Source organism: Pelobates fuscus, chromosome 1, assembly GCF_036172605.1.
Source record: "Pelobates fuscus isolate aPelFus1 chromosome 1, aPelFus1.pri, whole genome shotgun sequence".
Lineage (NCBI taxonomy): Eukaryota > Metazoa > Chordata > Amphibia > Anura > Pelobatidae > Pelobates > Pelobates fuscus.
In genome coordinates this window covers 313,541,206-313,567,369 of record NC_086317.1, presented here as the reverse complement: position 1 = coordinate 313,567,369, position 26,164 = coordinate 313,541,206, and the positions used below count along the sequence as shown (strand labels likewise).

At 44.5% G+C, this 26,164-nt stretch overlaps 1 protein-coding gene across 3 annotated transcripts; it reads right to left on the bottom strand.

The window, feature by feature from the left end:
• Positions 1-2,855: 2,855 nt before the first annotated feature.
• LOC134594507 (lysozyme G-like) lies at positions 2,856-21,630 on the bottom strand. 3 transcript variants are annotated; one of them, XM_063444647.1, is made up of 5 exons: positions 21,591-21,630; positions 14,998-15,096; positions 11,939-12,135; positions 7,706-7,844; positions 2,856-3,200 (listed from the first exon to the last, which is right to left on the bottom strand). In XM_063444647.1, exons 2-5 carry the CDS (start codon positions 15,089-15,091, stop codon positions 3,067-3,069), a joined length of 564 nt encoding a protein of 187 aa, XP_063300717.1. In that variant the 5' UTR covers positions 15,092-15,096; positions 21,591-21,630; the 3' UTR covers positions 2,856-3,066. The 3 variants fall into 3 exon arrangements, with proteins under 3 accessions (XP_063300717.1, XP_063300715.1, XP_063300716.1); XM_063444645.1 differs by lacking the exon at positions 21,591-21,630 and adding an exon at positions 17,173-17,300; XM_063444646.1 differs by lacking the exon at positions 21,591-21,630 and adding an exon at positions 15,193-15,214.
• Positions 21,631-26,164: the final 4,534 nt, after the last annotated feature.

The following is a 26,164-nucleotide window of genomic DNA, read 5'->3' as shown; positions in this document are numbered from 1 at the left end:
CTGACCCTAAAGGCACACTTGATATGAACAGAATATTTTATTATGCCTCTGTATGGTTGTTACATTTATGTAATTCTACACTTTAAAGCTTTGCTAAACTATTACCTAGGATGTACATAGCATTATTAATAATCACTATATTCCAATTGGCACTTTAATCATGACACTTTTATTAGTTTTTATTTAAAAGTATAGACCTATTTTTTCCAATAAGAAAAGAGTCATTTCACAGGTCTCACAAGAATTTCACTATTGCCCGTTATGTGGTTTATGTTTTACTATGCATAACAATATGTATTCAGTTTATTCATTACAGACTAGATAGATTAAACGTCACTTTTATATTATCACACAGGTTGACAAACATTTAAATAATTCATGCCACTCTACACGGACTTTTCATATACAAATGATACAGTATTATACTTATTACACATAACATAACATAGATGTATGTCCTACTTAGAACAGTCCTTAAGGTTCTCTATGCATAGGACAGTGTAAGCTCCTTATGCATATGGTTGTGAATGATTATGTTTATATAGTTTAATATTCAGTAACTGAACCGGGAAGGCACGATTGAGCACTTGATGCAGCGGCTTAGTTAGATCTTGTACGGTTTCTGGGCAAAGTTAGAAGCTCGTCTTGTGGCAAAGCTGGCTTTGAGCCTGAAAGCCAGCAGAGAGGAGAAAGGCATGGAGGCTCCCCTCCAGGCACTACCTCCAAAAAGGCAACTGTGGCCTACCTAGGCTGAGAGCCTCAGGGGATGTACCCACATTGCATCAACCACTGAATCCGAAGAACCCACACTGCAGGTGGCTACATATCAGGAGCTTCCCCCAATCCCGAAAAGGGAAGAACTTTGACTCAGACCAGAGTATCTGAGCCTGTGGTTCCATGATGCTGGCCCTCAAAATGGCCTGCAGCTGGAGTTAGACCAAGCCTCGCAGCACTTAAGCTGCCTCTGCTGGTTCCCAAACCAGGGCGGTGGCCGACTCCACACTCATCTACTGGGGCTAAGCACAGATGTTATCTTGCATTCATAAGCCCATGTTTCTGTAATTTGGGTTTACCTTTCCATTACACCTCAAGCAGGGCAGTTTTAAACCAGTGAGCTTACCTATAGTTTAATTTTGTGAAGCACCATAGCATGTCTGCAAGTGGCGTGGTAGTGATTTTCTTAGTATGTCTCTCTTGAAATGCAGCACCACTTCTATGCATGTTTACCTACTCTTATTGATACCACCCTGTTACTCAATGTATAGCATAACTTGAAGTCTAACTCATCTAGTAGCCTATCCCATCTAAACATCTGTACTTTACCTGCTTTTCCTTACAAACTGTTCATATAATGAGATTTCTGAATAAGAAACTGTTTGCATTGTTACTATATTCTAATCCTGTTTTCACTATGTAGTTGGCCAATATCAAAGGAAAAATAAAATAATCCCCTTTCTATGGTCTTCAAAGAAGGCATTTCCTGACCATATATTTCAAGTTTCATGTTTTAGTTTGATTCAGTAAGCACACTATCTTCCTCTACCATCTCTCCTTTCTTTCACGTTGTCTAGGATTGATTCTTACCCTGAATAGTAAAGTTAGTGGGTGGGGGGTGTGTTACAATGGGAACCTAATGACTCACTTTGAGACTTGGGTGTTGAGTGCTATTGGTTATACTCCAAAGCCTTAAAAAAAATTAAAAAAAAAAAAAAAAAAAAAAAACACAAAGATTTTTCTTGCCATCAGAGCTCATTCTTTGGCAAGTATGATTAATTTGGTTTGGAGCCAATAAGAAAGGAGACGTCTGATAAACAATCCACCACTAGCAAGCGCAGGCCAGCTACCACATAATTAACCCTCACACTGATTATTTTTTTTTAATACTTTATATTTGGCTGCTAGCGATGTCAAAGCGTTCAGATCTCTTAATACAGGCATGGATTTATATTGAGATACACAAAATCCAGACAGATAAATTCCATCAGTGTTGGGATTTTGTCCTATTCAGTACGAACCATTTCAACTTTAGTGAATAATTCTGTTTGTAACTGAAAAATGTAAATTGTTTTAGTACTAGCTTAGTCCATTCCCCTCCCCCAGACACCAAATAAATATAAAAAAAAAAAAAAAAAAAAAAAAAAAAAAACATTCACTCACAAAAATAAATGGACATGGCCTCAATTGGATCATTTGTATTTCAACAGGTAATTCAATGAATACATGGATAAAACAAAAATACAAGAACAAACAAAATGAGTCAGGTATGAATTCAAAGAAGTTCAGGCAAATATGGTGGCTGGGAGTAAATTTAGAGTTGTCTTAGTTTTTCATTTGTAGCTCATTAAACAAATCAAAGAAGTGTGCCAGTGATCAAAGCATAATCCCAGTTTATGCAAATCTGACAAAAAAAAAAAACAAAACAACACAACCAATTCAGCAGGTGACCTGGAAAAAGGCTATAATTGTAGCAGGCGAGATTCTGGTTATCAAGAGTTTCCTGGTACACACCAGTTCATTCAGCACCTCAGAACAAGCTCACTAAAGTTAATGGATTGGGAAAAAGAAAAAAAAAAAAAAGAAAAAATCCTGAAATGCCACCCTCCGAACACAATATTAATGCAGAATAGAAACTTAGGTTATGCATATTTCCACTTTCTAAAACTGACCAGTTATGTTTATATGGATTAAATTCAAGTTTGTAACAGACCCTAGAACCAAGTATATTTCCGACAATGGGGGCAGGGGTGGGAAAGAAGGGGAGTACATCCATTTTTCCAGACCAACTTTTGACATGACCTAATTTAATATGGTTTGATACACTTTCCAAATACATATTTAACATTATGAAAAAAAAGTTTAATTTTCTCTTTAATATGAAAATATCACAAATTTAGGTTTTTCATAATTTTAAGAGTGTACCCAACAATATTAAATCAGACACTATGAGAATAGGCTTTGTGGATTGTGTTCTTTCCAGTAAATCATAAAATGGTGCCATGTTTTAGTGTAAATTTATTATAAGATATTTTTGTAATAACTTCTGGGGCTCTGGATAATTTTTGGGCATTAATATCCATTCCTCTTGAAATATTGTGCACGTGCCACAACATCATTAGCATAATCTTGTCCTGTGGTGAGTCGATCCACTTCTTCAAAGCTCTTGACGCTTTGATCACCCATATTGTATGCTGCTAGAGCACCTAAAAAACAAAAAACACAAAACAAACTCCATTAATGGAACCCATAACCAAATCTACACATTCAAGTCTCTCCTCCTAAAATATAACTGATAGTTAAAAATTATCCTATAGGGCAGGTGTAGGCAACCTTTGGCACTCCACATGTGGACTACATCTCTCAGTGCTTGCAAAGCATCATGGGAGGTGTAGTCCAAAACATCTGCAGTGCAGAAGGTTGCCTATCCCTGCTACAGGGGTTCTATACAAAAATGTATGTTTACTATACATAGGCGTGAGTCCACTACTAATTTGAGAGTAAAAACAAACAAGCCAGTTGCCTATGGCAACCAGCCTATGAGTGTGTCTGGGGAATCCTGGAAAAGGGGGTAACCCTTACATACGTATTAAGGAGAAAAAGGAAAAAGAGGAAGATAAAGAAAGAGATAGGAAAACTCCTAATCTCTATTCTAGATCGACCATGTAGGAAACCCCTTCCTAGTAGTAATGATAAAACTTAACCTTTAATGGGAATGCAATAAGACAATGTGAACATAAATAATGATAGTGGTAACAAACGGATAACCAAAAAATAAATAAAAAATGAAAAAATAGAATAAGTAGTGGTTCCTAAATAACTGTGGTAATGGACAATAGCAATTATAGAAAAATAGATACGTCGTCCTTAAAAACCACCTATAGGAGGAGAATCAAAGTCCAAACTGGTACAAGCCAATGTAAAAGGGGTGGTGGAGGGAGGGAGTCAGAGTAAGGCTGAAAATGCCCTCTATAGCTCTTAGAGTGGGAAGGATCACCAATATAGAAAGGCTTTAGCACACTAGCTAATAAGTAGGCTCAATGCCAAAGTTACACTAAAGGGTACACAATGTTGCAAAAACCCTATAACCATAGGAGCTCCCCTACTGCGTATTATCAGGAGACCACCTACGTGGAACATATGAAATGAGTGTAACTTCGGTTAAACAAATTGCCAGTAAAGCTCTGAACTTGCATATACGTGGAGCATATGAAATGAGTGTAAAACCGGCTAAATAAATTGCCGGTTGAAAGCTCTAAACTTGCATATAGTGTGCATAAAGGAAATCACCCTCCTAGAGCAGAGGGAATATTAACTCTGCTAGCCGAGCAGCCAACAGGAACACCTAACCCCGATCACCCCTTGTGAACAACCTCCAATCACCCGAAAAAGAGCGACCAGTCTAGCTAGACTAAAGACTCAAACTGGAAACACTACCGACTCAACTACCTAACGCGCGTTTCAGCGCTTCTAAATGCGCCTTCGTCAGAGGTAAAAGTGACGTTCTGTCCTCCTGCCGGTTCTTTTATACCCGACGAACCGGCAACATGAGGAGGGAGTGGCTGACCTGTTCGCGCCGAAAAACGGCGTTCAAATCAGTGCCGCACATTTGATTACGTCATGGGCTGATTGACAGAATATGCAAATGCATTTAAGCACCTAAACGGTGCTTACTACGAAAAAACCCCCCTAAACTATATGCCACTAGAAAATCAATACGGGAGGAATAAACAACTCCCTATAAATACACAAGGATGCAGTGAATATATGATAAAGTCTTATTCACTTAAGACTGCATCCAAAATAATAGTAATAATGATACAATAAAACATATAGAAATGGGACTATTAATGGTCATTAGAGTGACAGCATCAGAGCCTCTTCTGTCTTAAAGGTGACAGCCACCAAGACTCCCAACTCTTAAAGGGACAGACCTATGTGATCCAAGTTACATAAAGTATAACAAAAGTATTTACAAAGTATATACAGTATAGGGCAAATACATTACTGGTGGTAAAAAGTAATGCACAGTGTAATTCATTTTTCAATGAAGGGAGTAAATGTAAACCCCTCATTTAGACCGTTAGGGGTCAGTGTATTGAAGCTGTAAATCCAGAAGGATTCTCTTCTGAGGAGAGTGCGATCCAGGTCACCCCCTCTACGACCCAGTAGGACTTTCTCAATCCCTGCAAATTTCACCCCTCTCGTGTCGCCCTGATGGTAATTCCTAATATGTCTTGCGACAGGGGTATCTTTGAGGTTTCTGACTGAGTGTATGTGTTCCATCACACGCCTCTTAAAGGGGCGTATGGTTTTCCCCACATACCTAAGTCCACATACACAGGTCAATAGGTATATAATGCCTTTCGTGTTGCAGTTAAAGAAATGTTTCACTTGACATACAGAATTATCAGATTTGGGAGTATTTTAGAATTTTTCATCATAAATGGGCAGGCTACACATTTACCGCATTGGTAGGTACCCTGCACTGACAGCCAGTTAGTGGTGGCGCATCTTGAGGATAGATGGCTGGAGACCAGAACATCTTTTAAATTTTTCCCTCTACGTGCAGCAAGAGAAACAAACTGAGTCACAACTCCCTTAAGTTGGGGGTCTTGAGAGATCAAGGGCCAAAACCTACCCAGTATTCGTTTAGACTGATCCCATCCAGCGTCAAACGTTGCTATGCAACGAATGGGTTCCTGTTTGGATGGTGCTGCCTTGTCTTTTAAGAGGTCATCCCTATTGCTCAATAAAGCCCTTTGATACGCCCTCTTAAGGCAGCGATTGGGGCCCCTCTCATTGAATCTCATTTTGAGGAGTTTGGCTTGGTTAATGAATTCCTCCTCAGCTGAGCAATTTCTCCTTAAACTGAGGTACTGTCCGACTGGAATCCCGTTTTTGAGGGGGGGTCGGGTGGTAGCTATCCCACCTCAACATGGTATTTGTTGAGGTGGGCTTCCTATAGAGGGTAGTATCAATAGCCAAGTCTTTAGAGATACTGAAGGTGCAGTCTAGAAAATTCAGTGTAGTTCCTCCAATCTCAAACGTGAATCTCAGATTGAGATCATTCAAGTTCAGATTTTCCACAAAGGACCTGAAAGAGTCCTCCGTGCCTATCCAGACGAGGACATCGATAAATCTCTTCCACAAAAAGACATTTTGTGAAATCAGCATTGGTGTCAGAGAACACCACATTTTCTTCCCACCATCCCAGGTGCAGGTTGGCATATGATGGGGCACAAGACGTGCCCATAGCAGTCCCCTGCACCTGGTGGTAGAACTGGCCATCAAAGAGGAAAAAATTGTGGGTCAAAATAAATCTCAACAAATTTACCACAAATTGCGTGTGGCCATCATGTCTCGGACCACGTGTGGCAAGATAGCATTCAGTAATTTGAGAGTAAGAGTAAGAGACAAAAAAAAAAAAAAAAAAAAAAAAAAAAAAAGGGAGAGGAGAGGTTTAATAAGAAATACATAAATTGTCTAAAAAGTGTTTGATATTTCAAAAATCACTAGAGTTTACTGTTCAAACTTTTAACATAGTAACACATTCCTTGATATATTTGTGCTGTAGCCCTAGTTTTATGAGTAAAAAGCTGATATCCAGCTTTTAATACAAGCATAAATATGGGGTAGCAGGAAATGTGCATATGTTGGTTGGTCCCTCTGCTAATCTAAGTTAAAGGGAAACAAACTAATTTTCCTGGCACTGTAGCTTCCCCTTCTGTCAAGTACCCCTCACACGGTGGTGAAGGGGTTAATAACCCAGTCACTTACTTGGGTCCAGCTCTGATGTCCCTCTGCACTGGCTCAGCCCATGCTCCTCCCCTGCCACAGACCTAATGCGCATGTGCGGCAATGACCACGCTCGCATTAGGATCTTCCCATAGGAAAGCATTATTCAATACTTTTCTGTGGGGATTCCGGCAACGCTGGAGGTCCTCATTCATAGCGAGAGTTTGTTTAGATGACCAAAAGTCTGGTAGACAGCCACTAGAGGACTTAACCCTGCAAGGTAATTATTGCAGTTTATAAAATAAAAAAAATAAACTCCAATAGTTACATGCTCTGGGTTAAGGGTGTTTGAGTTGGCACCCAGACCACTTTAATGGGCTGAGTGCCTAAAGTGTCCCTTTAAGGAACAACTAGTCCCCACATATTTGACAGCCGGCACATGGCACAGACCCAGTGACCACCAGGGAAAGGAGAATTTATTTTAAAAGTTGCCCGATGCCCAGATTTCTGCAGACCTTAGGACGCCCACTCGCAAGTTCACTAGTAAGAACTCCTGAAGCAAGGGAGCTGGATGTATCAAAGGTAAAGTCAGAGGTGAAGTCCAGGGATGCAAAGTATGCAGCTGGTGTGTGTATCACCCAGCGGCCATTGCCGTGATAATCAGAAGTGGTGGATTCAAAATACTGAATTGTTATCCTCAAACTAGCAAAGCTACTTTAGACAGTTTACTTATTTTGTATCAAACCTGTCTCTTGCTTCTTTCAGTGCCCAAACGCCCCCTAGGAGAAACTAGCCCATATTAATGAGATTAGATAAAATTGAAAACTTCTGTTATCAGATTGTAAAAGTTTGTATTTAAAGATATTTAATAACATAATTCTTTTTTGGGGGGAGGGGGAGGGGGTTTGTTGTGGGTTGCCTACCCTTGGATGGACGGACGGATGGACACACACAGTTTGTCTGTAATCTTTACCTTTTAGAATTTGATCTTTAGACCACGTTGGAAATTTCCTCTTCATGGAATTAAACTTTTCAATTATGAGATTTGTTGCTTGAGCAATATGCTCTTCACTGTCACACTCTCCTCGAGGAGTATTCCATCTTTTATCAACCTAGAAATAAAACAAGACTTCTTATATAAACAGTAGACACCGTATCAAGTTAAATCTACTTTTGTGTCAGAATGTTCTGCTGCAGCACTGTGGAATTGTTAGATTAAAGGGACTCTATAGTCACCATATAAAAGCAAGAAAGACAGGTCCCCCAGCCTTCCTTCTTGCTTTTATATGAACTTTCATTCATTAAAAAAAAAAAAATCGGTGGTTTTATATTAAAAACTTACCTCCGTTCCAGCGCCGAGCTCCCCGCTAGGCCGCGCCCCCTTTTTCGTCAAAATGACGAAATCGCGGGGCCCAATGGGACGGCTTCGCGCTGGACCAATCGCGTTCTTCATAGAGCGGCATTGAATGCCGCCCTATGAAGAACCTGAGCGCTTTACCGCGCATGTGCGCGGAATGCGCGTTCGCGAGCTGAGCTGTCTGACTGACAGCTCAGCTCGCTTTCTAAAATTATCAATAATAATTTAGGGCCCCCACCCGCCCTGTGCGGCGGGTGGGGGCCCTAAAATTATCAATGAGGGGGGGGGGACCTACTGTCCCCCCCCCGGCCCCCACCCCTGTGCGGCGGGTGGGGGCCCTAAAATTATCAATGAGGGGGGGACCTACTGTCCCCCCCCGGCCCCCACCCCTGTGCGGCGGGTGGGGGCCCTAAAATTATCAATGAGGGGGGGGACCTACTGTCCCCCCCCCGGCCCCCACCCCTGTGCGGCGGGTGGGGGCCCTAAAATGATCAGTAAGGGGGGGGGACCTACTGTCCCCCCCCCCCGGCCCCCACCCCTGAGCGGCGGGTGGGGGCCCTAAAATTATCAATGAGGGGGGGGACCTACTGTCCCCCCCCCCGGCCCCCACCCCTGAGCGGCGGGTGGGGGCCCTACAATTATCAATAAGGGGGGGGACCTACTGTCCCCCCCCGGCCCCCACCCCTGTGCGGCGGGTGGGGGCCCTAAAATTATCAATGAGGGGGGGGACCTACTGCCCCCCCCGGCCCCCACCCCTGAGCGGCGGGTGGGGGCCCTAAAATGATCAGTAAGGGGGGGGGACCTACTGTCCCCCCCCGGCCCCCACCCCTGTGCGGCGGGTGGGGGCCCTAAAATGATCAATAAGGGGGGGGACCTACTGTCCCCCCCCCGGCCCCCACCCCTGAGCGGCGGGTGGGGGCCCTAAAATTATCAATAAGGGGGGGGACCTATTGTCCCCCCCCGCCCCCACCCCTGAGCGGTGGGTGGGGGCCCTAAATACAAAGGGGGGGGGACCCTAGTTAACCCTCCCCCCCCCAAAAAAAAATATCTCCCTACCTACCCCCCTCACCCTAAAAATAATGAGGGGGGACCATTAACTAAAAACCTGTAAAAAAATGAGATAAAATCAACTTACCATTCGATGTTTTCTTTCTTCTAAAATCTTCTTTCTTCAGCCCCAAAAAAGGCCAAATAAAAATCCATAATAACCGACGCAATTAAAAAAAAAAAAAAAAAAACCGAGCGCAAAAAAAAATAATCCATCTTCACCCATGGAGGGCTCCGCGCAGACTGAGCTCCGCAGGGCGGGGGAAGGCTTATAAAGCCTTGCCCCGCCCTGCAATTAGGCTAAGAACACTCTGATTGGTGGGTTTAAGCCAATCCGAGTGCTCTTTGTCATTTTACAAGCGTGGGAAAGTTCTTTGGAATTTTCCCACGCTTGTAAAATGACACAGAGCACTGTGATTGGATGGATTTCAAGCCATCCAATCACAGTGCTCTGTGTCATTTTACAAGCGTGGGAAAGTTCTTTGGAATTTTCCCACGCTTGTAAAATGACAAAGAGCACTGTGATTGGATGGATTTCAAGCCATCCAATCACAGTGCTCTTTGTCATTTTACAAGCGTGGGAAAGTTCTTTGGAATTTTCCCACGCTTGTAAAATGACACAGAGCAATGTGATTGGATGGCTTGAAATCCATCCAATCACAGTGCTCTGTGTCATTTTACAAGCGTGGGAAAATTCCAAAGAACTTTCCCACGCTTGTAAAATGACAAAGAGCACTGTGATTGGATGGATTTCAAGCCATCCAATCACATTGCTCTGTGTCATTTTACAAGCGTGGGAAAATTCCAAAGAACTTTCCCACGCTTGTAAAATGACAAAGAGCACTCTGATTGGCTTAAACCCACCAATCAGAGTGTTCTTAGCCTAATTGCAGGGCGGGGCAAGGCTTTATAAGCCTTCCCCCGCCCTGCGGAGCTCAGTCTGCGCGGAGCCCTCCATGGGTGAAGATGGATTATTTTTTTTGCGCTCGGGTTTTTTTTTTTTTTTTTTTTATTGCGTCGGTTATTATGGATTTTTATTTGGCCTTTTTTGGGGCTGAAGAAAGAAGATTTTAGAAGAAAGAAAACATCGAATGGTAAGTTGTTTTTATCTTATTTTTTTTTTCTTTACAGGTTTTTAGTTAAAGGGTCCCCCCTCATTATTTTTAGGGTGAGGGGGGTAGGTAGGGAGATAAGTTTTTTTTTTTTTTGGGGGGGGGGGGAGAGGGTTAACTAGGGTCCCCACCCCCTTTGTATTTAGGGCCCCCACCCACCGCTCAGGGGTGGGGGCCGGGGGGGGACAATAGGTCCCCCCCTATTGATAATTTTAGGGCCCCCACCCACCGCTCAGGGGTAGGGGCCGGGGGGGGGCAGTAGGTCCCCCCCCTTATTGTGAATTTTAGGGCCCCCACCCGCCGCACAGGGGTGGGGGCCGGGGGGGGACAGTAGGTCCCCCCCCTATTGTGAATTATAGGGCCCCCACCCACCGCTCAGGGGTGGGGGCCGGGGGGGGCAGTAGGTCCCCCCCCTTATTGTGAATTTTAGGGCCCCCACCCGCCGCACAGGGGTGGGGGCCGGGGGGGGGACAGTAGGTCCCCCCCCCTATTGTGAATTTTAGGGCCCCCACCCACCGCTCAGGGGTGGGGGCCGGGGGGGGGGGCAGTAGGTCCCCCCCCCTTATTGTGAATTTTAGGGCCCCCACCCACCGCTCAGGGGTGGGGGCCGGGGGGGGGGCAGTAGGCCCCCCCCCTTATTGTGAATTTTAGGGCCCCCACCCGCCGCACAGGGGTGGGGGCCGGGGGGGACAGTAGGTCCCCCCCCTATTGTGAATTTTAGGGCCCCCACCCACCGCTCAGGGGTGGGGGCCGGGGGGGGCAGTAGGCCCCCCCCCCCTTATTGTGAATTTTAGGGCCCCCACCCGCCGCACAGGGGTGGGGGCCGGGGGGGGGCAGTATGTCCCCCCCTTATTTTTTATTTTAAGGCCCCCACCCACCGCACAGGGGTGGGGGCCGGGGGGGGACAATAGGTCCCCCCTTATTGATAATTTTAGTGCCCCCACCCGCCGCACAGGGGTGGGGGCCGGGGGGGCAGTATGTGCCACCCTTATTTTTAGGGCCCCCACTCACCGCTCAGGGGTGGGGGCCGGGGGGGGGGGGGGGGGGGGGAGGAGAGTAGGTCCGTCCCCCCCCCCCCCCGTTCAACCACTATTGTGGCCGGACAGCATCCCTGTGGGTTCGGGCTTCAGCTATCAGCTGAAGCCACGCCCACAGCAGTGCTGACAGGCTGTCAGCACACAAAGCGCGTTCACAGTGCTTTGTGTGCTGATAGCCCGTCTGATGCATTCACCCAGAATGCATCGGACGAGAGGCCTTTTTAGGGCCTCTGAACTCGGAAGTCCCTCTGGTGGCCGTCTGATTGACTGCAACAAGAGGTGTTCCAAGCTTCCAATGTAAACACTGCATTTTCTCAGAAAATACAGTGCTTACAAGAAAAAGGCTCCGGGTAGCTGTAGCACTCACCTAAACAACCTCATTAAGCTGAAGTTGTTCAGGTGACTATAGTGTCCCTTTAAGCACTAAAATAATCATGTTGCTGTCAAGTAGTTGCAGACATCCCTATCCAGCACAGTCTAGATTTACTGAGGGATCCAGTGTTTTCCCCGATGACTTGTAATTGTGTAATTTTCATAGAGAAAATCTAGCATCATCTAGTTTCTTGCTTCAATTTTTACCTTTTGGTTACCTTTTTGTATTATCGATGTTCAAATAGAACCTCTTAGCTCGACCCAGACAATTCATAACTTACCTGCATCACCCCCCAAGCAGTGCCATTGTTACCCCATCCATTCTCCAGAGTTCTTCCACCCCGAGTTTCACGTGATATTACTGCGGCAATGACAGCTGCATCCATTTCTTTTTTGTTAGCCACAGAGTCAATTTTAGTTTTTAATGTGTTAATAGTTTCTAAGTCTGCATGAGCCAAATACTCAGATGCTGTAACACCTATATAGTAAAAGAAAATAAAATTAAAATAATTTCAACCTTATGTGGGATATTTTAAACAAGAGTTTTTTTTTTTTTATTCTTTATTTTTTCGTGCAGAGAAAATACAATACGGTTCGAAGTGCCACGACAGCAGAGCCAACCAAGATATACATGCAGTTGTACAGTGTCATGTCACATAAATTAAATGCACATTTTTAAACTCACTTTCACATTGTAGTTACGTAGGCAGACTATCGATATTCCCTCTACCTAGTGCTTAATTGCCTCAGTTTAAAAATTATAACTTTAGACATGATGTTCATTTGAATTGAACACATTTAGTAGTCCTTATATAGTATCAAATGGACTAGTTCAACTCATGAGCACTTTTTCCTGTCATTACTTGGGAATTGTTCTTGTTTAACGGATGGGAGCTGGGACAGACTATTGAATAGATTACCGATCTTCTAGTCACCATATCGATACTTTCTGCCCAAGACTATATAGACTTAATCATAGTCTATACTATAAACTGACAATAGCAGTTTCCACATAGGGCTCCATGGACCACTTTTATCTAGGTGTATATTTTTGTTCTCATAATATCTAGACTATTTGATTACAGGTCCGTGTTCACACCTATTCTTAGATCACTTTTGGGTGAATGCACTTGGCACTATTTTGGGTTTTTCTGTATTATTATTATTATTAAGTGTTTAATAAAGTTTTATTATTTTCTATTTTTTTTCGTAGATTTACCTTGTTGGATAGTCTCTTATGTATATCTAGACACCCCATTGGTGCATATATTTTACATCATCTTCTAGATACACTGTCTCTTCACTTTATATTTGGGGTTGTTATCCCCCATCCTTTCAGTGTATCTGATCTGGCTCTATTTGTTCTCTCCTTTACTCAATTACATAACTACCCTGCACAATGCTAGTGATCAGCTTATTTACAAGAGAAACTTGAAGCAGGGGCAATGATTGGTTATTCAGGCTAATGTTTCAAGACGTTTCATTATAGGTTTGCTTAAGACCTAGGTTTCATTAGGCAAGTGAGTAAATTGCAGTTATACAGGCTTATGCTTATATGGAACAATAGCTTATCTTAAGGGGAGTATTCAAATAGGGAAATATTATACCACCAGGCAGGTTGTGGCTTGCTAGGTTGTTGTCTACACTAGGGCATCAAGACCATCTCTAGCTGCAGCCTCAGTTATAGTACCAGTGGTGGACATGTCCATTTGTTTGTACCCACAGCCAGGGTATAAATCTATCTCTCTATCACACTCCCAGGGGATTCCAGGCTGGTTTTGATGGTTTTTTTTCCCCCCCCATTATTAGTCGAGTTCCCTTGGAGCTATTGTGACTAGCAGCCTGCTGGCATGGCCGCCCCTTGTTTTTTTTAATAGAAGGAGGTGGGTTGGGAGGGGTAGGTGTATGTGTAGTTTCAGTGCACCATAAAGGGACACTGTAGACACCCAAACCACTTCAGCTCATTGAAGTGGTCTGGGTGCAAACTTCCATCAGCCTTAACCCCAAGCATGTAATTACTGCAGTTTTTATAAGCTGCAATAATTACATGCTAGGGTTAACTCCTCAAGTTGGTTTTACTGGCACTATAGTTTCCCTTTAATGGTTAAAGGACCACTATAGGCACCCAGACCACTATAGCTTAATTAAGTGGTCTGGGTGCCTGGTCCAGCTAGCCGCTAGAGGCGCTTGCGTGCTAAGACGCAATGAGACTGGCTGAATGCGCGCGCGGCTCCTGCCGCGCATGCGCATTCAGCCAATGATGTCGCTAGGATGGAGGAGAGGAGGAAAGCTCCCCACCCGGCGCTGGAGAAAGGTAAGATTTTAACCCCTTCCTCTTTTCAGAGCCCGGCAGGAGGGGGACCCTGAGGGTGGGAGCACCCTCAGGGCACTATAGTGGTCCTTTAAGATTTCCCGTCAGAACTTTATCACGTGCTCGGAACAGTTTTTCACGGCAGATTACTCAGACCCAAACCAAGTCCATGGGCCAAATGAGGGACCAATATTGCAATATTGGAATCTTAGGTTCTCTTTAGTCATCTAGGCATAAGCAAATTAAAGATTGGTGTCTTGTTTCACAGCCTGCGTGGACAGGAGAGGGGAATTACAGCCATGTTTCTACAAGTTAAAGGGGCTAGGGTTTTGGTTCAGTTTACCGAATTGCTTTATGGGTGAGGTATCATCCTATTTTAGATCCAGTTTAAAAAGGGGGTTTTCTATGAGAATTTTGCACTTATGAACCAACTCCCTGGCTGTCAGACAGTTTGTGAACACCTTGAGTTTATGGAAGTAGAAGGTGCTCTACTTTAGCACGACTGATCTCTCCCTCTCCGACCAGCATTTTGTCTGAACACTGTTGCAGTTTGTGACTTTAACAATGTGAGACATGTGCACACAGAGGGACAGATTCAGAAGTTTCTCAATGAAGAGTCTGATTGGTTATTTCACTGTGACGAGGCCGAATGTCTACCAGTATATGGGGGGGCTTGCAAAGGCTTCAATCATCAGAACTGAATAGATATTTTTATCTATACATGGTGACATCATGCAGCATTACCCTCCCATTTCTAATCAGAGCTCCTTTAAGGAGTAAATCAAACATTCCAGCATCCTACGTACAGAAAATGAAAGAATCGAGAAATCTAGCATGAAATGCACAACTGAAAAGTTCCCCTACCTCCCTGAGCAGCACTTATTATAGTGAGAGACCAGATTAAAAGAGCTGGCCCCACAATGTCACAATGTCTTATGAGCATTTAATGCAAGCTTCCAATTTCAATGGTGGGGGAGGGAAGAGGGAGGCTAAAAACAATAAAAAAACACAAAAAAAAAAAACACTCACCAACAAAAGTCAGCTTGTCTTGTTGGGCAGTGACCATAGAGGCTCCTGTAGTTGGAATACGACAGACATCCCCATAACGTGGATCTGAACTCATAATGCCTGGGAATGAAAACATACACGGGTAGAGTAGAGAAAAATAAATAAAGTTGCTGCCAGGGAAGGTCATAGACAGAGAAAAAGGTGAAATCACTCAACTGGTGTTAGGGCAGGGGATGAAGGGAGAGAAGGAGGACACCAAAGAGGAGACAAGTGTGATCAGAAAGTACCCCTGGTAAGGTCTCTCTTCAATGTTTGATCAGGTTGCATGGTCTGCAGTTATCCATGCAGGATTCTGCAAAATATCCCCATGCCATTAGCTACATGTGATCAAGAAGTGGCGAGAGGAAGAAAAAAAGTACAATATAGAATATCAAAAAAAAGTTACAGTTTGTAACTTCAGTATGCAGCCCTTTACTGTGCACGCTGGGGAAGCTGTCAATACCAGAAGCAGACAGAGCCGAGGGATTCCATATGCTAATGGCAGAGGTCTAGATAGGAACCACATAGGGCAAGAGTGTGCAGCACTGACGTGAAGGGTCTCCACCCTTTGCATGGAGACACTGAGGTTTCAGAGATGCTGGATTCAATGCAGCTCTATGATGAGATTATTAGCTAGGGCTGTGTTTTTCTCCACCCCCACTGCCTTAACTGAAGTCAGAATTTACAGTCTCGGCCAGCCAATCCAATGCTTTCCTATGGGAAAGCATTGTGATTGGCTGAGATAATTCTGATAATGTCAGCCAAGCACATGGATTAGGGGCAGGGCCAGACGCAAGTGCCCCATGCAGATCTGGAAATCTCCTTTATAACCTGAGGTAAGGGGGGGTCAACCACCTAAACAGTGGTTTAAAAAACTATATAGTGTAAGGCAGGGGTAGGCAACCTTTGGCACTCCAGATGTTGTGGACTACATCCCCCATAGTGCTTTTACACCTATAATGCTGACAAAGCATCATGGGAGGTGAAGTCCAAAACATCTGGAGTGCCGAAGGTTGCCTATGCCTGGTGTAAGGAATCAGTGGCGTACATACCAGGGTCGCAGCTGTGACCGGGCCCGGCCCACCAGGGGGCCCGGCCGCCCTGCAACCCAGGTATGTACCCACTGGGCCAGCCTCTTCTCCTGGGGGACTCCAAGAGCCAGCCACCTCAGGGCCCCCCGAGGCTGGCCCTGCTGTCACCAGGCTGGCGCGCGGGAGCACTGTCCCCTGGGTGCTCCCTCGCGCACCACACCGATACCGGAGCCAGAAGATGACGTCATCTTCCGGCTCCGGTATCAGTACGCGGCGCGTGAGGGAGCTGAAGAGGAAGCACTCAGGGGAGAGTGCTCCCTCGCGCGCCCGCAGGACCAGCCAGCCGGGTGACACCACTGGACCCCAGGGAATCCCCTCAGCTCTCCCACAGGTAAGGAGGCTGGGGGGGGGGGGGGGAATTAAATTAAAAAAAAAAAAAAAAAACACACGTGTTAGAGAGTGTGTTTGTATGTATGTCTGTAAGTCTGTCAGTCAGTCAATGTGTGCGTGTGTGTGTCATAAGCACTTACCTTTCTCCAGCGCCGGACTCTTGGCGATGAGGGATCTCTCCGCCCCGATCCGCCTCTCAGCTCCGAATGCGCGGCAAGAGCCACGCGCGCATTCAAACCGCCCATAGGAAAGCATTACTCAATGCTTTCCTATGGACGTTCAGCATCTTCTCACTGATTTTTAATGAGACAGCCACTAGAGGCTGGATTAACCCTCAGTGAAACATAGCAGGTTCTCTGAAACTGCTATGTTTTCAGCTGCAGGGTTAAAACGAGAGACCTGGCACCCAGACCACTTCATTGAGCTGATGTGATCTGGGTGTCTGTAGTGGTCCTTTAAGTGTATGTGTTTATGCATGCACTGGCGTACATACCGCAGTCGCAGGGGTCGCAGCCCTGGGACCAGGTGCCCGCCGTGTGTGCGGCCCCAACCCGCGCAGAGTAAGCGTGCTCGCGGGGGGGGCCACGGATCAGTTTTTGCACCGGGGCCCCATGGGTTGTGTGTACACCACTGTAAGGAATACACATGTGTTCATGACACTTCTGTAGGAAACACTGGCCAAGTTTCACTAAATGCCCTTTTCTCTAAATAGTATAAAAATGAGCTTGAGAAGTACCTGTTTTAATCTTTACTATGATCAGATTCTCTGTCCCTCCTCTGACTTCATATCACATCTCCCTGCTTCCTGGATTTCTGCCAGACTGTCCAATGGCCATGATCCAGTGATTCTCTATGAGAATCAGTAATGACACACCTTACTGGGTGTGCACAAGTTTTCACTCAGCTCAACACATGCCCACAATGCCTGCCCACGCCTCCTCAGCATTCAGACACGATTAGAACTTACAAGCATCGCACACTTCCTCACCACGTTCGGTATAGTGTCATGTGTTGGTCTGTATTTATAAAAGACATACCTATAGAGCTGTGTGGTGTGGTCTGTCAGGAAGCTGATTAACAGGGGCTAGCAGGGTAGGGGGTCAACACTACGTGGGTAGGGAGGTTGGCTTGCAAGGGGTTAACCCTGGTGGGTAGGGAGGTTGGCTGACAGGAACTGGAGGAGACTGTATTACAGGGAGGGAGGGGAGCACATGTGGGCTCTAGCTGCAGTGCAATCTGTGCAGTGAGCATTCCTCACACTAGATAAAACACATGCCTATTTGCAATTAGGAACAGGTTCAAATGTGAGACGGGGTGGCTAACGAGGTTGAGTTACACTGCTGAAAACTACACAGAATTGAAAGAGAAACAAACCACAGGTATTTTGAGCGTATTAGCTTTAATTTAAGCTTAACTTGTTTAGCTGCCTGGAGAGTCCCTTTAAATTTTAGGGGTGTTCGTGTGTCAGCTGTTTGGAGATATTTTAGGTGGCTTACTAATAATTTATGCAATTAAAATGTAATTTACAAAAGGAACAGTATCTTTTTCCCACAGACTGATGTCTTATCACAATTATTGTAGTTTAGACATTACTGTGAATATTATTTCTCAAGAGCTCTGTTATACACCAACAATAGTTCCTAGAAAATAGAATATAGTGGTAGGAAAAAAGTGTGAGAGGAATTGGCCAAAATAGGGATTATGTATACACTGCCACCCTTTAAGAACTTGTAGCGTATGTGAACTCAAAGTGAAGGCTGCATGCCTGTAGAATGCCCACAGGCTGAACACAACACTGAAGATACAACACAAGACATATTTAGTAAGGAGGATAGCTTGCCACACCGGAGGAGGCAAACATACAGCAGTACATGCCCAGTTCCATAGTTGCCTACATTTAACATTTCTGGAGACACTGAGGGAGATTTATCAAAGTGTCGCTGACACTTGTTGCATTTTCAGGGCAATAATTACAGCAATTAATATGTTTTCCCCATAACAGGTAACCAATATCTCCACATGTGCAAGTTCCCCAGTTTGCTCTAACAGCTGTCAATCTAAGGACAGCAGGCATTCTATGCCATCCTTATTGGGGCGGTCCTAGACACTGCAGGGCACCCTAGAACGTCCCCACTGTCAATACTTACAAGGTCCCCGCCAATCCCTCACTGGCGGTTGTGATCCTGGGGACTGCCTGAGAGCTCCAGCAGTCCCACTTCTTCGGATGCATTTTTCACACAAATCTGAACCCCCCCCCCCCCCCCCCCCACACCGCTGGGCTGAAGAGGTTCAAACCCCTTCAGACACTTACCTTAATCCAGCACCGGTGACCTCTCCTCCCCCTCCGACATCAGCTCCCGAGTGGATTCAAACCGCCCATAGGAGAGCATTACTCAATGTGATTTTCGCATTTAGTGCTGCAGAAGCACCTCTAGCCGCTGTCAAAGAGACAGCCACTAGAGGCTGGATTTACCCTGCAATGTAAAAGTTTCTTTGCAGGGTTAAAACCTGGGTGACTATAGTGGACAATACCCCATCTGTAGTACCTTGGGTTGTCTAATTTTGCAAATGGTATGCCATCATAGGGCAATTCTCATTCCTGGGCTACCATATGGTATCAAAGGCAACAAAGCCAGTTTGGAAAATTTCAATTTGTATAAACTGAAAATGCAACGTGCTATATTTGTGTACTTTATTGCAGTGTCAGCTAACAGTATTATGCCATTCAGTGTTTATTTGGAAACAGATTATCAGTCTCTCAAACTTTCCACCAGAACATCCCTCCAGACAGCCACATTATACTGTGTATAGTGTACAAGAGACAGGGTCAGGTCTTAAAGGGACACTCCAGGCCACTTCTGCCCACTGGAGTGGTCTGGGTGCCAACTCCCACTACTCTTAACCCTGCAAGTTTTTTTTTTTTTCACACACACACACACACACACACACACACACACACTTCCTTGTCCACAGCACAGAAAACCTGTGCTAGAGCGTTGCTGGACATCCTCACGCTGTGTGAGGACCTCCAGTGTCGCTCATTTCCCTATAGGAAAGCATTGAAATGCTTTTTCAATGCTTTCCTATGGGGAGCGCTAATGCACATATACGGCATTGCCGCACATTAGGTCTCCCCGGCCGGTGGGCGGGATCAGTCTCGCCCACCGGCCGACGCAATCAGAGGAAGGAGCGGAGGAAGAAGCAGCGACGTGGGACATAGTCGCTGCCTCTGGTAAGTTACTGAAGGGGTTTTTACCCCTTCAGCAACCAGGGATTGGGTGGTGGGAGAGGGGACCTGCAGTGCCAGGAAAAGAATCAGTTTTCCTGGCACTGCAGGTCCCCTCTCCCTCCCACCACCCAATCCCTGGTGGTGTTTCCCTTTAACTGCAACAAGTACTAGAAGAATTTCTATTTAGTGGTAGAACTAATGGAGAGGGCTTTGGTGTAAGCCATATTTGTGGCTCCCACTAAAAAGTGGTAATAGACAAAAAAAAAAAAAAAAAAAAAGAAAGAAAAAACTCAATGGCTGTACCAACACTGCAGTCCAAGCTGGTATGAAATGCCATTTCTAAAGAAAACCATTCTGCAGAAGACTAGGTGATTTAAGTCCTAGGAATTTTTTATTTTTTTTATATATATTTAGTTTTTTTTTTAATGAAACCGCTTTCAAGTGGTTTGACTAAAAACTGGAGCTGGGCTCACAGAGTCTTAGCAGAATAAGCACTCCAGTGAGCGCTAGTGGTTATAGTGCCCCTTTAACAAGCACACTCTGCATATACTTTACAGCCTAGGTTTATTGTTAAACCATTTGAGAAGAAGATTGACATATTAAACCGTTTTGTGTCTTGTATACAATCTGAAAACCTGACAAAATGTGCATGTTTCTGGGAGACTGAGAAACATTGGGGTTTATTCACTAAACAGCAAGTTGTGGTTAACTGAAAACCAGTGCAAATTCCAGACCAAAATATCCAAGTGGTGACTAGTCCCAAGCTGGGGGAAATTGTCCAAGTCAGCATTTTTTTTTGCTGACATTCAAATTTCAGAATTTAGTGACAAAAACCCCATACATTCACACAAGGTCCCCTGAGGTTTCATCAGTAGGACACAAAATAAGAAAAGTAATGTCTTTAACCCCTTAAGGACACATGACATGTGTGACATGTCATGATTCCCTTTTATTCCAGAAGTTTGGTCCTTAAGGGGTTAAAGGGACAGTGTGCAGCCAACAACGCAGATTAGGCAGGGTTATGCACTAGAGTGTGAAATGCTGCAAGTAAAGATAAGTAAAAATAACCATATTGGAAACCTTCTGCAGGTCTGTTATTTCAGAAATATCTTCTGGCCATACAACTGTTTGAAATTTCATAAGACAAGGTTTCCATAAAAATCACAATTTAGGCATAAGGTGTGTTTTTGTAGACCTGCTACAGGTTAAAATATCAAACTTTAAAGACTAAAAAAAAAGCCCAGCAATGGAGGATTCCTGGACAGTGCTGTCCTACAGTAATTAAAACACTAGGCTGTAGGAATGAAGTCAATTAGTTAAGGAAGATGGAACTCCAAACCACACAACTTTGATTAATAAAGTGATGACATTGAGACACTAGTAACGTTATAGGGCTGTGGGATTACCAAACTAGTAAGAGCCAGGCCTATTGAGTAAAGTGTAAGGAGTTAGGGATTCATAGTGTATGTCAAGTTTAATAGTTCATTATGAATGTCTGACTAGCCACACTTGATTGAATAACCATGTGAGAACACACTAATCTCAAGCAAAGTTCAAATTGCAAGACTGAGACTCAAATAGCCAGTCTGACTATTGGTGGGTTGAAATTTTTTTGTGAATTCACCAATTCAGCCTAAAATTTTGCCATTTGTATTTTGACTCGCTACAGTTACAGGTTTTGTAAAAAAAATTTTTTTTATTTTTTTTTTAAAAACCCCCTATAGGCAGATCAGCAAACACATAACCGCTCCATGAAATAACACATTGCACTGGGGGAGATGAATATATACAAAACCATGTTTAGCACCCTGAAATCTACATCTCTACAATCTACACTTGTTATTTACCTTGTGGCATTTTTAACCAGTGTATCTGTTAACAAACAGGAACAAAGAACCACTTACGTAGACGTATTCCACACTCACCTAGGAAGATGTTCACTTAGAACACAGAGTGGAGTTGTAGTATTTGAGAGCAACTAGAAGTCAGTGTGAGCAGATCAACAACTGAATGCTGCACTGAAATTTCAAGCAGTCCTAACTCCTCCCCCCTGACAGGTAGCCTATCATTGTGAAACAGCAGAGGATATTTAAAGGGACAATCTAGGCACCATAATTACTCAATCTCATTATGGTTCTATAGAGTCTACTTGCACTGTCCCACCATTTTTTTTTAAAAGTTTCCCCATTTAATAAGGACCCCAAAAGCCTACATCCTGGCCTCTCTCTGCTGTTTTTGCTAATTCTTATGCTTGATCTAGATAGCCGATAAGTGAAAAACATAGGCTGAGAGTGTCAGCTGAGCAAAGTCAGTCTAACACTGACACTCTTCCCTACTATAGTTGGTAGGGCTAATGTGGAGTTATGCTACAGCTTTGCATACCTATCGCGGGGGACCTATGGGCACCCAGGGGCCCTAATTAAGTTGTAAGCCATTCAAAAACTATTTAAACCTGAATATTGGGGGGTGGGGGGGTGGTTACATGTAGGTATCATAACCAATTCCGTGAGCTGAAGTATCTATGGTGTTTACACTGTCCCTTTAAACTCAGTAACATAGAGGAAACTTACTGCATATATAGCATTAGGCACTCTAGGCCTAGAAAACTAACATATTTTTCAGAACACATATAATGCCTAGTATTATTTAAAATGCATTTGTTGTCAGAGATGAATGAATTAAATTAAAGTGTATTTCACATTTAGACCAAAACAGACGCTCTTAAAACATGGGGAATTCTTCTTGTTTGAGAATTTTGTCCTAAACTTGTAATTCTCAACAGTTCACTATGATTAACCCTTTTGGCATCTGGAGGCACCAGAAAAAAAAGTTACGGAAACCCACAGTACAAGTATGTCATTCAATGTCCTTGCCTTGCTGGAAACAAATGCAGAACAATTCTACCCATTGTGTGGGTACTACACTGGGACAAGAATGAAGAAAGTCGGGGCAATATTTTTAAAATCATATTACTATAAGTGGTTAATTGTTTCATTTAATATATTTGCATATACTGGGCTTGGTGATTTGGAATATTGGCAACTCTGCCGTCTCAAATTCACAAAGTATGGAGTGGAGACTCCTCAGCCTTACTTACTGGGTTACTTAACCACTGTCATAGGCCGGACAGACACATGCCACTGGGTGACTGTAACAGACCCTAAGCCCCACATTTGAGGGTTTATTTCCCTTAAAAGTGCACTATGGTAAATGGAAAACCGAGTTGCAAAATTCATCTAGCGATTGATGTAGTCAAGCTTGAGTATTTTTCCAAATCATCTATTATGCCCTAATTTTTCAAATTTGATTTTCAATTCACTACGGTTTCACTATTCACTTGAATGTTAAATTTAGGATATGCTGATAATAGGCCTATATACACACATAATCTCCTCTGGTCTTTACAGGGCTTCTGTGGACTCCCAACAGTTTGTTTTCTAGTTTAGCTTCCTTTTTTTAGGGGGTGAGGGGTGTGGTGGTAGGTGATCTCTGGATTCTTGCTTTCAGTACCATTAAAGGACCACTATAGGCACCCAGACCACTTCAGCTTAAAGGACCACTCTAGTGCCAGGAAAGCATACTCGTTTTCCTGGCACTAGAGTGCCCTGAGGGTGCCCCCACCCTCAGGGACCCCCTCCTGCCCGGCTGTGGAAAGGGGAAAAGGGTTAAAACTTACCTTTTTTCCAGCGCTGGGCGGGGAGCTCTCCTCCTCCTCTCCGCCTCCGTTCCTCCCCGTCGGCTGAATGCGCACGCGCGGCAACAGCTGCGCGCACATTCAGCCGGTCACATAGGAAAGCATTCATAATGCTTTCCTATGGACGCTTGCGTGCTCTCACTGTGATTTTCACAGTGAGAATCACGCAAGCGCCTCTAGTGGCTGTCAGTGAGACAGCCACTAGAGGATTAGGGGGAAGGCTTAACTAATTGATAAACATAGCAGTTTCTCTGAAACTGCTATGTTTATAAAACAATTAGTTAACCCTAGCTGGACCTGGCACCCAGACCACTTCATTAAGCTGAAGTGGTCTGGGTGCCTAGAGTGGTCCCTTAATGAAGTGGTCTGGGTGCCAGGTCCATCTAGGATTAACCCTTTCTGCTGTAAATTTACCTATGGGTTAATCCAGCCTCTAGCGACTGTCTCATTGACAGCCGCTAGAGGTGCTTCTCACTGTGATTTTCACAGTGAGAAGATGCCAGCGTCCATAGGATAGCATTGAGAATGCTTTCCTATGGACTGGCTGAATGCGCGCGCGGCTCTTGCTGCGCATGCGCATTCAGCCGATGACAGGGAAAGGAGGCGGAGAGTCCCCACCGCTGAGGGAGCCCGGCGGTGGAGAAAAGGTGAGTGTTTAACCCCTTCCTCACCCTAGAGCCCGGCGGGAGGGGGACCTAGAGACCCTATAGTGCCAGGAAAACGAGTATGTTTTTCTGGCACTATAGTGGTCCTTTAATAATTAAGCAGCTGATAACTGCTAACCATTTAGCATGGCAGGTGAGAACATATAAGGGAAGAAATTGACCCTGTATGCTTTTCTTTTTTTCTAATTTTCTAAATACTCTCATCAGTCTCTGGCCTTATCTTATAGCTAGGATAGCTGGATCAGGCTCTGCCCACGCGCCTCCCACGCCGACGGGGGGAGACCTAATGCGCATGCGCAGCAATGGCCGCGCGCGCATTAGACCTCCCCATAGGAAAGCATTATTCTGTGCTTTCCTATGGGGATTCCGGCGACGCTGGACATCCTCATGGATAGCGTGAGGACATCCAGCGTCGTTTCAAACACTTTTCGTGTTTTAAGAAACTGGAAGACCCTCTAGTGGCTGTCTGATAGACAGCCACTAGAGAAGGACTTAACCCTGCAAGGTAATTATTGCAGTTTATAAAAACTGCAATAATTACCTTGCAGGGTTAAAGGTGATGGTAGTTGTCACCCAGACCACTCCAATGGGCTTTAGTGGTCTGGGTGCCTGGAGTGTCTTAAACTCCTTCACTATGTTAACCTATTCTCTTGTGCAATGTCACATTAAAGGGTAAAGACTGCCTCTAGTGAGTAATTAATCTTCCGTCCTCTATGGTGCTCTTAAATCGAGTGGGGATGTTCCTAAGTGTGTCTGATGTCCATGGGTGTCCACGCCCCAACATCACCTGAATGGACTATTCAAGTACTTATAGGCAGCGGTGAAAACTGAGCTGAGACCCGCGGCGCCGAGAGCCAAATCAAGCAGGATACCTGGGGGCCTGTGAGGCAAGGCTGTGTGGAAGAAGAAACACAGCAAGCAGCAGCAGATTTCAGGGTCGCTCTCTCTCTGTCACTGAGCCTTAGAGCTGCATCTGAAGTTATCTCCCATTGAGCAACAGGCTTGTTTATACCCATCTGCATGTGGTACATAGTTCTTGCCTAAATGGTAAAATATAGCTACGTTAATACTCTATTTGTCTCTTAGTATCTCCTCTCATTTCAGTGCATATGCATCTATTTGTCTCATGTCAACAACTCCAGCACTGTACTGAATTGCTTTTATCTTCAATTTACAAAAAAAAAATATATTTTTTAATTTGCGGTTCCCTCTACGACTACTAATATTTTACTCACTTTTCTTTTCCTCAAAATATGCTCATGGACATAAACACTTATTTTGTCTTGTAATTTCTTCTTTTGCAATCTTTAAAGTGTATAATATGCTACCTTTATTATTCTCAAGCATAAAAATTAATACCTTTAAAAAAAGACCACCTCTAGTGGCTGTCTACCAGTCAGCCACTAGAGGTGTTTCCTGGAGTTTCACAGTTTAACTCCATGAAACCATGCTCAGCACCCTCACACTTTGCAAGAGGACGACCGGCATGTTAAAAATACCAAAAGGAAAGCATTGAAGCCACCCATGCACATTAGGTCCCCCCCATCAGCTGATGTCCCAGCAACAGATAGGACTTTTACATTAAAGGACCACTCTAGGCACCCAGACCACTTCAGCTTAATGAAGTGGTCTGGGTGCCAGGTCCAGCTAGGGTTAACCCATTTTTTTTTATAAACATAGCAGTTTCAGAGAAACTGCTATGTTTATAAATGGGTTAATCCAGCCCTCAAAGCCTCTAGTGGCTGTCACATTGACAACCGCTAGAGGCGCTTGTGTGATTCTCACTGTGAAAATCACAGTGAGAGCACGCAAGCGTCCATAGGAAAGCATTGATAATGCTTTCCTATGAGACCGGCTGAATGCGCGCCACGCGTGCGCATTCAGCCGAATGGGAGGAGAGGAGGAGGATCGGCGGAGAAGAGCTCCCCGCCCAGCGCTGAAGAAAGGTAAGTTTTAACCCCTTTCCTCTCCCCAGAGCCCGGCGGGAGGGGGTCCCTGAGGGTGGGGGCACCCTCAGGGCACTATAGTGCCAGGAAAACTAGTATGTTTTCCTGGCACTATAGTGGTCCTTTAACCCCTTAAGGACCAAACCTCTGGAATAAAAGGGAATCATGACATGTCCTGTGTCCTTAAGGGGTTA

Coding starts and splice junctions, on each gene's coding strand:
- LOC134594507 (XM_063444647.1), bottom strand. CDS start 15,091: ATGAGTTCAGATCCACGTTATGGGGATGTCTGTCGTATTCCAACTACA. Junction 12,136..14,997: donor AGACAAGCTGACTTTTGTTG/GTGAGTGTTTTT, acceptor TTTACTATATAG/GTGTTACAGCATCTGAGTAT. Junction 3,201..7,705: donor TAAAGATCAAATTCTAAAAG/GTAAAGATTACA, acceptor TTTGTTTTTTAG/GTGCTCTAGCAGCATACAAT.